Source organism: Rhinolophus hipposideros, assembly GCF_964194185.1.
Source record: "Rhinolophus hipposideros genome assembly, chromosome: 5".
In the NCBI taxonomy this organism is placed as follows: Eukaryota; Metazoa; Chordata; class Mammalia; order Chiroptera; family Rhinolophidae; genus Rhinolophus; species Rhinolophus hipposideros.
The window spans coordinates 83555979-83571007 of record NC_138051.1 but is presented as its reverse complement, the minus strand read 5'-3'; the positions used below and the strand labels follow the sequence as shown (position 1 = coordinate 83571007).

At 34.4% G+C, this 15029-nt stretch overlaps 1 protein-coding gene across 1 annotated transcript in view; it reads left to right on the top strand.

Moving 5' to 3' along the window:
* The window catches only part of CEP128 (centrosomal protein 128), a 317243-nt gene that overhangs the window by 265414 nt on the left and 36800 nt on the right, over positions 1 to 15029 (top strand). The window contains exon 19 of the mRNA XM_081048990.1: positions 398 to 421. Within this exon, the coding sequence (XP_080905116.1) occupies positions 398 to 421 (24 nt within the window). The remainder of the gene's footprint in view (positions 1 to 397; positions 422 to 15029) is intronic.

Below are 15029 nucleotides of genomic sequence, written 5' to 3'. Positions count from 1 at the left end.
TATTTGTGTTAAATTCCTTTTTTATATCACTACTATTGTCTAGTTATGGTTCATATTGTCAAATGTATTTAATATAATATATCCTTAAGTAGAGAAATAATTTTACCAATGAAAAAGTGGTAAAATCTATTCCATTTAGTAATTATATCTGAATTTATGGTATTTACTGTTAAATTAAACTTTGTAGTCCTAACACTAGCCGAGATGAGAAAAGGCATAGTGATCCTTTCATGACTAATTCTGTTGTAGAGATCATCCTAGGTAGGAGTTTTCATTTTTAACATTTAAAAATAAATTATTACTAATAGAGAATGAATAGAAAATCTGAAAATTAAGTAAACTTGTAATTATTTTGATAGCTTTGTTTTTATAATTATATATTATGCTTTATTTGCAGGACCGTGTGAATGTGTTAGAAACGGTAAGTTGGGGCATTTTCTGTCTCCTGTCAGTATTACTGCTCTGTCCTGATGTGGATTTGCATTTCAAGCACTCCCCAAAGGAAACAGTACCAGAAAACATTTCTAAAACTACATTTAAGTATCAAGGGGGAAAATGAGCTAAAATGAAAGGTATGTGGATACTGACTTTTGAAATGAAAAGAATTTAGACGTGCATATTTAAGTGGTCACTGCTCTCTTTAGACTGATGATGCCAAGATGTACTAATTTATGGAAAATGTAATTAGTTTAAATGTAGTCAATACCCTGTATATTTTTTTTTCCAGTATTTCTCAATCACTAAAAGGATGGGTTAATAAGAAACAGATTGGAATGCTTTTATACTTTGAAGTCAAAATATTCAGTATTAGTAATTTTTACATTGTTTTCATCAATGTTCAAATAATGATAGAGGCTGGGCAGTCTTTTTCTCAGTAATCTTACATGCAGAAATCTAGTATTATGAAATAATGTTTTTTAAAATACATGAATGTAAAGACTACATGCTTACAATATTTACTGCAAAATGATTTATTTTATAATAAATGATTTTAGAATAAAAAGGGGAGACAACTTATTGTTTGATAATAAAGTAATGGTTAGATACAGTGTGAAATTTTCACCCAACATGCCACAGTGGTTATGGAAAAGGTTTATAATATAATCCTAAATAGAAATAAATTCAAAACATAAAATTGTGTGTACTTTAATGAAAAGCTATATAATAATAGGCATATGAAAAAAGAATAGAAGGGAGTGAGCAAAATTCATAAAAGTGACTTGTTAGACAAGAAATAGAGCTGTGATTTCATTTCTTTCTCTGTTTTTCAAGTTTTATAAAACATGGTAATATTTTATAAATAAACATTTTTATAATAAAAACCATGTGAACTGGAAGAACAGTAAAATAAATTATGGTACCACCTTATGATGAAATATTATTGAGCCATAAAAAGTCATATTTTTGAAAAGTAAATATCGCTATGCTGTTATGAGGGAGAAAAAAGTGGTGTATATAGGTATAATGGAGAATATGAAGCAGATATTGAATATGCATATTTTGTGTTAGAAAAGACTTTAAGAAAACATACAAAATATTGAGTCGTTTGGGACTAGTGATTTTTATTTTATCTTTTTTATGTTTTTAATGAACAGGGAAAAATAAGAAACCTTTAAACAATAACGCTAATGAAGAATAAAATATTTATTTTGTTCATGTGAGGAATGGAAAGATGCTAATAGAGCACATTTTAATCCTGTATAAACAAGTGACTTTGATTGACAGTGTACAGACCCCAGTGGGTAAACAATCAGTTCCTTAGATTTAACTGGGCCATTTGGAAAGTACACTGACCTTCTCAGTTTCAGTATGATGACATTGTAGGTGAATAAAATGTTTAGTGTTCCCCCACATATATTTTACTTAACCTTAGGGAGTGTCTTGCCAACAGGATTTGGCTTGTGAATCAAATGCTCTTTTTCAAAGTATGAACAAAAACAGAAATTTTGAGTTTGAAGACTTTTCATCATACTAAATGCCACTTATACAACATTTAGCAAATCACTTGTTTCTTGATTCCTTCATCTGTAAAAATTATTATAATGAAACTTATTTTATCACGTTGTTGTGAGAATTAAAAGACAATGTTTAGAACCAAACAAATGTTAAGTTATCATTACCATTATGTGATTCCTTATTATTACTTATTTACACACTTTAGTTATACCAATATACTATGCGAAGCTGAAAATTATGTCAATAACAACAAAAAGCCTATAACATTTATTGGTATTTGTTAGTCTTTTTTATTTATAGTATCTCTTTACTAAAAGCACTATGGAGTAGAATTATAAATGCCTTATTCTAAGTGTTCAGTTAGGAATAAAGGTAAAATAAAAAGTCATCATAAGAAAAATAAAATTGATTAAATGGACTAGGTTTTTTACAGTAGCAATATTCTCAAGATGGCTTTAATTTGAAGTAATTAAGTAAAACCATAAAAATGAAAATGCTCAGTACTAATGTTAATGTTCAAATATTATGAAATCCTTTGACTTCATATGACATTATAAGGAATAGATTTAATGCACTTGGTAGACTATTCAACTGGTGAAGCATTTTATAGTTCATAAAACCAGATATGCTGAAAGCAATCTCAAGACCATTTATTATTCTCTCACAGCTCTGCACTTCAACTATAGAAAAATGCTGGTGGTCTGCATTGGGTTGGGTTGGTATTAAGGGTACATGAGGCATAGAGTCGGGTGTATATTATGTTGACACCAATCTGCAAAAGTATGAAACTTCAATGTTCCTTTAGGAATATTTGCAATAGATTGATTTTAAAAATTCAGTAGTTATAATACCTGAAAGTAAGAAATTGTTTTCGTCATATTGAGCAACTTGATTTTGCTTATCACCCATTATCTATATGCTTAGGTTACAATCATGTGTTCATGTTTCCTCCCCTTTCTCAATTATTCCCTCTCCTCCTTCACTAGCAGGTAAGCTTCTTGGATTAGAAATTACATTTTACTAATGCATCCCTAGGTCTTGTAAAAAATTCCTGACATACAGTGGACAATCTCTAAGCATTTGTAGAATGAAATAATGAATGTCGAATTAAACATACAAGGTGTGATAAAAAACTATGGTGAATGTTTAAATTAAAAAATGTATTACAGTAAAAGACACATTGCCATTAATCTCCCTCAAAATACTCGCCCTCACTTCAAACACACTTATCCCACTGTCTGAAGCAGTTCTGGAAGTCGTCTTTCTTGAGTGTCTTTAGTTGTGCTGTCATGGCTCCATGTCCTGACATGAATCAGTTTAAACGTTTACGTCTCATAGTCAGTTTGACTTTGGGGAAGAGCCAGAAGTCACATGGTGCCAGATCTGGTGAATAAGGTGGATGAGGACACACCGTAATGTTTTTATTTGACAGAAATTGCTGTACCAGAAGCAATGTGTCACATGGAGTGTTGTCATGACGGAGGATGAAGTAAAGATACTCCTGAAAGAGGACTTCCAGAACTGCTTCAGAAAGTGGCAAGAGCAATGGGATAAGTGTGTTCAAAGTGAAGAGGAGTATTTTGAAGGACGTTAATGGCAATGTATCTTCTACTGTAATAAATTTTATTTAAACATTGCCCGTATCTTTTGATCACGCCTCGTATATGACCCTCACACAAGACTGTTCTTAGGAATATAAGTTTTCAGTACCAGTCCAATAGTTGAGGGGGAAAAAATTCCCAGAAGCAGATTAATTCATTCTTTTTATACTAGCTTTTCTGATCAGTCCTGACCTTTACTTGCTGTTCCACAGAAGCTCTAATGGCCTTCATTAAAGTTTAGTGTGAATTTTCATAAGGAGAAACCACTTTCAGCCAAAATATAGCAGGATGATTCTCCAAATGAAGCGAAGTGATTACCTGAAAAAAATCTTGACTCAGAGCCCGAGTTCATGGGCCATGGGTAGCTCTCAGCAGTGGATATTTATTGTATACTGTATACTGCACTGCATTGACAACTGAAGAGGAAAAAAAGAAGAAAAGAAATTGTGATCAGTTCTCTCAAGGAACATACAGTTTGAGAAGTTACTTACATACAAATAAATTAGTGATATAAAATAAAAATAGAGTACTTTCATAGATAGGTAACACATTTTGTAGAAATTACGAAGAAAAAATAATTATAAAATAAGACATTGCAGTCTAGGTTCATCATGAAAAGTCATAGATTTTGTAGTTTGGGGACATGATTAGGTTAGTTTTCAGAGATTCGATTCCTGTCTGAAATGTGAAGAATCAGTAGTGTCTGGTAGAGAGAGCCAGAGAAGGCATTCCATGTTGAGAATGTCATCAAATTTTGAAGGTAGTAATGAACCAAGGGTTAGTTAAAAGGATATATATGTATTTTTTTTAAAGGGTAAAATCCAAAAATCATGATTCCCATACAAATATAAAATGGACTCTAAACAAAGTAATTTACTTAACTCATTAATTAATGAGATTGAGCAAGACATTACAATGACTTAAAGGAGCATTCCAAGAGCCATATCTCTATCTATAGGCACCAAAGAGTGCTGACATGAATTTAAAATAGATGCAAAACTGGCTTATTCCATAGTGGAGAAAGGAAATCAATTGAACCTCCCCCAGATAAAATTTATGTGCATGTCTGTGAACAAAAATCATTTGCATTACTATCAGTTATCTACAACTCAGAGTTATAAACAGCTCAAAGACAATGAGAGGTACAAGGACCCCATCAAATCAGAACACCCAGAGAGTGTGCTAGGCAAAACTAGTTCTACTAAAGACTCCCAGTAAGTTTCATTTCAAAGTCTTTGACATTTTTTTTTCATAAGTTCATAAGAGATAGCACTTAGAGAGAGTAATAGGAGACATATTGGAGTTTTGAAATACAAACCGAGGAGTTTATACTTGATATTTTACTTCAGAGGTACAAAGTTTCTTCCTAAGTGTCAGTTCCTACTGGTGGGTCCTGGCAATTGAAACAGTCTGTCAGGAAGGATTCTGGCCGCTCTTTTGGAAAGAGTGCTGTGATCATTTTGCATTCTCTGTCATGTGCATTGCGATCCTGGGAGGTGAAAAATGGTAGCCCAGCTGTATAGCCAGTAGAGAGCCATTAATAGTTTTAACTCAGGGGCTGTGGCAGGCTAAGTGTGCTGTACGGGGACACAAATGTAGTGTAGTGTACATGATGGAGTGGAGGGATGGAAAACAAGCAGAAATAAGGAAAGTCCACATTGGAGGTAATCCAACGTTAGAAATGTGATTGAAAAATTAGAGCTTGGAACAGTTTGGTGCCAGAAAGGCAGGGTTTAAGTGGATGCCCTTGATTAGAGAAGGAAACTTATCAAGTGGGAGGTCAGGGGAGAAGAGAGGAGATATAGACAATATAGTAAGAGTCATTTTAGGAAGTTTAAAGGAAATGGAAGTCAGTGTAGCTTAGAGATATAAATTCAGTTTTTCATATCACCTCTCAAATCTGCCTTTGTTTTCATTTCCATTGATACCATGGTAATTTAGATTTTCATACCTTTGTATTAGAGTTAAGTATGACTTCAGTTAACAGAGAAACCCTAAAATAATTGTAGGTTAAATAAGGTAGAAATTAAATATTTTTTTGTATAGCAGTCCAAATATATGGTGTCTTTGGCAGGTGTGTGTGTCAGAAACCCAGGCTTCTTTTGAATTTTCCTCCACCATCCTCAATACAAGTATATTGCTTACCTCCTGATCCAAGATACCTGTTCCATCCCCAGTCCATATGTCTGCATTGTAACTAGAGAAAGAAAGAGAGAGCCTATAACTTCCCTTTCGTGGAAACTAGAAGTTGTACATACCATTTCTGTTCATTTACATGGACCAGAATATAGTGACATGATTATAACTAGCTCTAAGATTCAAAAAGAGTTCCAGATAAGCCACAGACTTTTGGAAATTTCAAAGTAAATTACTAAGCAACTCAAGGTCAAAAAATAAATTATAGTGGAAATTATAAATACGTAGAGCTGAATGATAAAAATATGATGTGTTAAAATGGGTGATACAGCCAGCAAAAGTAGTATTTATGGGGAAACTTAAAGACTTAAATACTTAAAATAGAAAAAAGGGATAAAAATGAATGAGCTTATCACTCAACAAAAGAAATTAAGAAAATGACACAATAACCTAAAAAAAAATAAGGGCAAAAGAAAGGAAGAAATGGAGAAAAGCCTATAAATTAATGACTAGAAAGCAGACATGCGATAGATAAGGTTAATAAAATAAAGTTGGTTGTTTAAAAAGAAGAATAAAAAAGGCCAATGTCCATCATGACTGATGAAGAAAAAGAGAGAAGGTTCAAATGAACAATGTTATAAATGATAAAGAGTATATAACCATATCTATTGGAGAATTTAACCACTTACAAGGGTATTGTGAATAATTTTCAGTTATATGTTAGACCATTAGGAGAAGTAAATAAATTCCTAGAAAATATAATTTGCCAGAGTAAGAAGAAATAACATGAATAGTACCAGAACTAAATTTTAGAAAATAATTAAAAGTTTCATCAACAATTTTTAATCAATTAAAATTTCTCTGAAAAGGGCCACCACGTCTAGATAATTTTATAAACAAGTTGTACCAAATGTTTTAGGAACAGATCATTTTAGTTTTACAAAAACCCTTCCAGAAACTAGAAAAAGAGGGAACATGCCCAGCTCATCATGAGGTGACATAACCTTTGAGATAAAACCAGACATAAAAGTATAAATTAGGGAAAATAAGGGACTTCTCACACAGTAATGTGAATGCAAAAATATTACACACAAAATATTAGCAAAGTAAGTCCAGGAATGTATAAAAAGGATAATTCATCATGAACAAATTGAGTTTATTCCAGGAATTCAGAGTTGCTTTAATATTAGAAAATCACCAATATAATTCACCATAGTGACAGATTAAGGAGAAATAAGTTTAAGAAGATCTCATATGAATAAAAAGCATTTATTCCCATGATATCATTATTCACCACCACAATCTTTTTAACAAACGAAAAGTAGAAGGGAACTTCCTTTAATCTGATAAGGGTCTTGTGAAAAAGTATATGGCAAACATGACCTTAGCGTTTGAAAGCCCTCCTTTCAGACCAGGATTTAGTAAAGGTTGCCCCATTCCACAACCTCTGTTAGACACTGTGCAAGTGGTCCTAGCCAGAGCGTAAAACTATCATTAGTAGCAAATGTTATTGTCTATATAAAAGGCTCTAGGAATTTAGAGTTAAATTATGAAAAATTTAGAGTTAAATTAGCAAGTTTGATAAAAAACCAGTATGTGAAAGTCCATTTTACTTCTGACTCCAGCGCTAGCACTAAGAAAATGTAATTAAAAGCATGTTAATACAAAGTAAACAGAAAAGTGCAAAGTATATAGGAAAAAAATCTAACAACAAAAAAATGCACATCCTTTGTAGTGAAGACACACTATAATAGCCAAGACACTTCTGAATAAGAACCAGTTGGGAGAGTTTTGCTAACATATTTTAAACCTTATTAAAGCTATGGAAATTAAGATAGTGTATTCTTGGCATAGGAATATATAAATAAGTAAATAGAGAACCTAGAAACAGAAATACATATACATGGAAACTTGATGTCGGATACAACTAGCATCACGTATTGGTAGTAAGGATGGAGTTTTCTTTTTTTTTTAATTAAAGTTTATTGGGGTGACAGTGGTTAATAAAGTTACATAGGTTTCAAGTATACAATTCTGTAATACATTATCTATATATCACATTGTGTGTTCACTACCCAGTCAGTTTTTCTTTTTGTTCTTTTTTTTCACTGCAGGGTCTAATTTTTATTGCTAAGTAAGTACTTTGTTTCAATGTATTTTTGTTTGTTTTTGGTTTTGGTTTTATTTTTTAAAGAGGGCACAGCTCACAGTGGCCCGTGCAGGGATCGAACCGGCAACCTTGGTGTTGTTATTAGTGCCAAGCTCTAACCAACTGAGCTAACCTGCCACCCCTGTAGTGAGTTTTTCAATAGACCGTATCAATAGATAGATTGACCTTATCTCTAAAGCAAAACTGAATAATGCCTAAATGTGAATGGCAAAACCATAAAACTTTAAAAGAAAGAATAGTTTAATATTCGCATGACTTTGGGAGGATGGGGGTGGAAAAGACACTGAAAACAGATCATGAAGGAAATGATTGATGTGACCATTAAAATTAAGAATTGTAAATCAAAAGATAGCATAAAAAGAATGAAAAGCCACACTTAGAATGTATATTTGTAGCAGAAGATATGTGACTAACAATTTGTATCCAAATAAATTTTTATTTAAATCTTACTGCCAACAAAGTCATTAGAAAAGTTAAACAACCCAGATTTCTGGAAGGAAGGAGGGAAGGAAGTAAGGGAGGGAGGAAAGAAGGAAGGAAGGGAGGGAGGAAGGAAGAAAGGAAGGAAGGAAGGAAAGAAGGGCGGGAGGGAGGAAGGAAGGAAGGAAGGAAAGAAGAAAGGAAGGGAGGAAGGGAAAGGAAAGGAAAGGAAGAAGAAAAGGATATGGGCAAGCATTTCAATTAAAGAAAAAACATTTGAGAATATATTCAGCTTCATTAGTAATCAGGAAAATGCTAATTAAAACCACAAAAAATTGTCGTTTTTTAAAACTACACACTTTTGTATCTATGCCACATTTCACACAAAAAAACCAACAACAACAAATTGAGGGAAATTGAAACATGTTAGCAGAACTTGAAAAAAAGATTTACAACAAAAGAATTAATGCTGCCCCTGAGGGTACTATTCAAAGACAGCTAGTAAGTGAGAGCTTGGTCTTCAGACTGGAGTAGCCTGCCCCCAGGAGTATGTAAAGGTGTTCTGAGTGGAATTCAGATACAAATAGTATAATTTTTAGAGAATCAATTTTTATATCCTGAGCTTTTACATGCACTTTCTCCTAAAATGGCTGTGCTTGAAGAAGCCATGTTACCTTTCAGAATAGGCTCCCACTTTACAAAAGAAAGGACTCTTTGTCTCCTATCCTGGGTACCAGGATGGCAAATTCCCCCAGGCACTTTAGGGTGCCAAACAAGGGGCATTTACGATTTTGGTGCTTTCATATCCTCCTTTAATCAAGTGTGTAAGGTAAGGCTTCTTGTCCTTAGTTGTACATATATTTTTGATTAGAACAAAGAATGTATAGGTAATATGGGGTGTTGGGAATGGGGTGTTCTGAAATTGACAAATACATTGTTAACTGTCGTTGAGGGGGAGTAACAACAATTTTATTTAATGACCTAACCTCTTCCACCACCTTATTTGAATCAGGGAACGTTTAGCTCCAGAAAATAAAACTCAGAAATGTTGGGAAGAAATAATTGAAAGCAGCAGTGTTTTATTATCATCCAGGTGACAAATGCTGGCGTGGCCCCATGCCTTATATATTTATCTGCCTTAGAATTATAATTCAAGTAAGACAGTTGTCACAAGGACACAGCAACACATTTCATAGAATTGAAAAATGAAGTCAGACTTTTTCTCTGCAAGAAAGTAAGCCTGATTTGGCTGGTTGGTTTGACAATGAGGATTGGCTTTGCCAATCTGCAGCTCTAAAGTTTTGATGAATGTATATTTAACGTTAAGATAAAATAAATGTATTAAAAATTTTATACTGATAGAATGGTATTAAAATTAACAAGATTTTTATTTTCTTCAATCCTTTTTGTATGTCGAGGTCAATGAAATGCCTCGAGGTAAAAGAAGAACAATTGTAGTCATTTGACAGGTCTTCTAAAGAAAGTCATTTTGGTATACTTTCCAGAAACAGAAAATGAATGACTTTAATAACAACATTGGCAAGTCATGTGGTTTCTAATTCTTTGCTTTCCACAAAATTGAAGGGAGGACCTAATCGAGCTGATAGATCATTAAAATTAATGTTTGATGACAGATTACTATGCAATCTTTGCGGTAAAACTAGAAAGGCATTTGAGAAATTGAGTGACATCATTATAATAAAACTATTTTCATTCTCATGTACGTTTTTACATGAATAGGATATCTCAGTGATTAAATCTATAGAAACAAAAAATAGAAATTGAATGGAACCCTATCTTATTCAAACAAAAATTAGCATTATGGATACCTGAAAAATTAGCTCCTGGATGCCTGAGCTAACTAAGTGCAGGAAAAGAGGAAGCTATATCCATCCCATTAAGAGATATACTTTTGGAAGATTTGGGCTTTTTAAAAAAATGTTTTTCTCAAAAATTTTAATATGCTTAATGTTAAATGTAATGATAATTCAATCCCCCCCAAATGTATAACCCTTAGACTGTTATTGTTACAGGGAGTTTTAAAAGTCAGCTTTTCTCCATAGATGTACGTTTTTTTTCTTTTCACAGAGAAGGATGTAGTACAATAGGAGAACCAGTCAAAAGACTTTCAAGCATAAGGTTTACAAGCATAAATACATCATCTAACAGGATAAAACTCTGTGAGGGTGAAAGATTAGAAAGAAATTCTAAGGGAAAAGGAGCAATATAAAATTTCTCTTTAGAAAAGGATCTTATTTAGTTATTTTGTAAGTGGATAAATTGTGGTAACAGATTACTAAAGTATTTAAAGCTCACTGGGGAAGTTTATGTGAATAATATAAATGTCAATTTATTTGAAAATGTCAATATTTACAATATTCCAGAAATTTCATCTTTGCAACTACCTGAACTTATGATGAAAACATTTAGATAACTTAAATCTGGGAGGGGCCACAGGGTGGCCAGTTAGCTCAGTTGGTTGGAATGTGGTGCTATAACACCAAGGTTGCCAGTTTAATTCCCTCATGGGCCACTGTGAGCTGTGTCCTCTTTAAAAAAAAAAAAAAAAAAAAAACGAAGAAAAAAGGGAGGGGCCATAGTTTAAAAAGTTATTTAGGGAATATCTACTGAAAATTTTGAAAACCACTGACTTAGAGCAAATGAATATTTAATGTAGTCGCAACTTGTCGGTGTTTAATCAGCTTCTAAAAACAAAGTTGCTTAAAACAGTCTAATCTCCCCTATTTTCAATGTATACTTACAGAGATAAGATTACTCATTGGGTAAATGCTAACCTGTAGCTTTATGGAGAAAAACATATATAAATTTGCCTGGATTGTGAAAAATTACAGAACACTGGAAAACTCTTAGAAATATGATGTGTTATAGTTTTTCAAATCTGTTAGGGCCTTTGGCACATCTCTGAAGGGTTCATCCAGCTATATTAGTGGTAACAGCTTTGAACCATGCGCACCATTTATCTCCGAGATCCTGGGGTCCAAGACACACTAAGTAACGCTATACACTCTTACTTAATATGTCTGCCATTAGAATAGACAATGGCTGTTGGAGTTGTTACTTTTAATTTGCTTTCCTTCCCACCCTGGATCTCGCTGCTAATTGTGCTTCATCCTACCACATGTGCAGTCTGCTCTATAAGCAGCTAATTCATTGAAGCAGGGCCATTATTCTTGGTTAGGACACCAAGTTCTGCTTCACGGCACTCAGGAGTACATGGACCCAATAGAGTTAATGTACTCACTGCACTGTCCTGCTTAAGCTCAGGAAATAACTGACTTGAGTATGTAAATCTGGCCAAATAACTGATCATTATTTGCCGTGCCGCCTCTGAGTATTTGTAAGAATCTTGAAGCTAAGTAAAATTTGCCTTTATCTGTTTATAAAGCCAGAACTGACTGTTTCAAAATCCAAGATCGAGTTAGGTTCATTTTTGGTTTTGCTAAGGCTACGAGCCTCTCTCTCATTGAGGTTGCCTGAAAGGTTCAGTTAAATTGGCTTCACTCCAAATAAAACGCAGTGTGCTCTGTACGGTTTTGACCCAGAATCAGGTGAATCTCAGCAGTTTTGGCTGAGCTACATTGTAAAATTTTGGATTTGTTCAAACTTGACACTTCCTGGGAACCCATTCAAACTGAAACCGGAAAAAGGTTTTGCACAAACCCTGTCCTGCCCGTTCTGCCAAGTTTCCCACTGCTCTAATGTTAGTCTACCTTCTGTATATTCCGATCGAGGGCAAACGGAAATATCCTCATGAATCTCTCATGAGGGATCTTGGTTGCAACAATCTAGACATTCTCCTTTTGCTACCTTGTCCCACAACACAGACCCTGTATTCTGTATTAGTCAGTATGAAAATATGTCTGTTTTCCAAATAATGGGGTCATCTTCCAAGGGTTAAATTTCTAAAGCATGACCAAGCTTATTGTCAAATGGAGAAAATGATACTAAGACAAGTCGGCTCTTTGTTCAGAGTCTCAACTTTGTGGCAAAAGGTGGTGACCAATTAAAAAATGTAAGACTTACTTCAGCCTGCAAAAATGGTTTCTTACAGCCCTGTCACATTTTTCATAAATGCGGTGACACAGAGAAAGTATCATCGAGAAATTACATAATGAATGCGGCTTCCCCAGCAGATAAATTTAGTATTACTGAATTGCTCAGACTGACAGCTTCAGATTTGACGCTGATAAGTAGTCATACTTCCTGTCTAACTGCCTTGCTTGATAATGTGTTTTATAGTCCTATTCTAAACACTATCACAACACAGTGCCTTCCTCCTCTGAGTAAAAAACTCCTGCTTTGTGCTGTGAAGATAACATGAGTGTACATCACAAAACATCATGAGAGCGTCTTTCTGAAAAAATGCAATACATATAAAAAAATGCATTCTGTTCTCTTTAAAAGAGCATATCTGGGTGAAATCTCAGAGTAAGTAATAGTGTATTAAGTTGATTTTTAAGATCCCAACTTAGGTAGGAAACAAAATGTTAGCGTTACACCCCTAAAATATAGTTGGTGGGAATAGTGTATGTTGCACACATTTTTGAAATAGACTTTAAATTAGAAGGTGATTTGGGGAATTTTCATTTTGCCCATTTAATTTTAACCAATTACATACAGGTCTCAGCTGAAAATTATTATATGCCTAATTTAAAAAGAGGGTGATATGGTTAAAAAAAAAGTATCCAATTAAAAGTCTGAAAAGCTAGGTTCTGATGCTGTCTCTAACACGCAGGCACATGACACTGGGCTAGTTGTTTAAACTCTCGACATTTTTATTTTCTTATTTTTAAAATGATTTTGAGCTGGACTAGGTGATATTTAAAAGGTCTTTTCTCTGAGAGGTTAAAGTCTAGTCTAGGAGGAATAAAAATAACTGATCACAAAATTTCCAGCTTGCCAATAGTTGCTATCAAACAGTTTACCCTGATTTAATCATATAATATTATATAAAAGAGACTTGTCGAATCTCTGCCATGTCTCAACAGTGTCCCGGGGCATACAGCAGATGAGGTCCCTGCTGCCGCGCATGTCACATTTTAAGTTTTACAATTTGAAGAAGTCTTAGAGATCCTTGTCAAAATTCCTCATCCTGCAGATGAGAAGTCTGGAGGCCAGAGGAGTTTATGAATTGCAAAGTGTAGCAAAACTTGGGCTAGAATTCAAGTGTCCTCATTAGTGACACAGTGTTCTTTCCATTCCACATATTCCACATGTGACTGGCAGGAGTAATGAAGAAATGAGTAAGAAATACTTTACAAATGCTCAGTGAATGATGCTAAGTGAAGAGAAAGAAAATTAACAACCAGATCCCATATTTACCTCGAACAGGACAAGAAGAAGACTCATAAAAAGGACACTGATGTTCTTGGACCGTATTTAGAACTGTCAGAACATGCTCTCACCTTATTGGTAAACGGAGTTTCATAAAGCAATTTTGATCTAGTTTTCTTCCTTTTGAATGTTGAAGAAAAGAGTTGCTGTGCCCCTGGGTTGCATTACTAGTTCTGCCTTGAGCCTGCTCAGTGATATTATATGCCTGTCAATCTTTATGTTATGCATTGGCATACAAGCTCTAATTCCACTGCCACAAGTATTTATAAAGTTTGTTTGGGGCTTTTAATAATAAACTTTGATCTCAGATGAAAGGCTAGAGAGAATATAAATTGTCACTATTAGCACTATTAATATAAATATCCAAAGTAGTCTTATGTTAATTATTTAACATTAGTGAATGATTTCAACCTATCATTTGCCTCCAATTACATTATATGTTAACATCAAAGAGTAAAAGGCCAAACCACCAAAATAGCCCTTCCCTCATTATTCTCTGTAGTAGGCTCTGTTCTTAATTATTTTGCCTAGCTGGTGTTCCATAAATGACTTTCTAGAGCTTCTTCAATATTTTTCTCTACTAGCATCTCTCTCCCTGTATTCTTTATTCCTGTCATTTCTAACTCAGAACTTGTTTTGCTCTGTAGTGCCTCAAAGCTCCTCATTAGACATTAGTTTTTCCTTGAAGAAGAGTGTGTTTGTTCCCAGACATGTCAGAGTTGAGCCAGAGGGTAAGACAAAGGCCAGGTGATCTCCACATTTCCTAGAGCATGATTAGGATTTGGTGGACTGGGCATAAGCAGACCTGGTTGTGAGTCCTGGCTCTTTCGCAGGGGCAGGTCACTTAACCTCTCAGAGCCTAAATTCTGTTATCTATGATTTGGCCCCAGTGCTTGCTTGTCCTGCTTGTCTCACAGCAGGAGAGATCAAATGAGATAGCAGATGCTAAGGTCTTTTTCTAATTTTTAACAATATTCCTTCCATATGAGCGTGTTACCTTCACCTGTCACAAGAGCAGTGTATGAACTGGGGAGTTTGGGCTCATCGCTCAGGACAGTTGAATTTTGGTCTTCGTTTTGCCACACTGGTCATGTGCCTTGGCACCCTTGTGTTAAAACCAAATTTTCCTCCCACATTCAATTCAGTTGTTTCAAATTTAGGCTCTGAGAAATTTAGATTCACAGTGCTTATTTAATAATCCCAATAATTTTAGTTCAACACCCACACACCCACAGAGTCAGTTGTTCTAGGTAAATCCCAGTAGTTTTCATAGCTTCTGAGGAGATTCTAATGGGAAGTCATGGTTGAGAATCACTGATCTGGGCCATCTTTGATGCGTCCTGTAAGACCATCCATCCCCTAGAGCCTGGTCTTACTTTACTTTGCCTTCA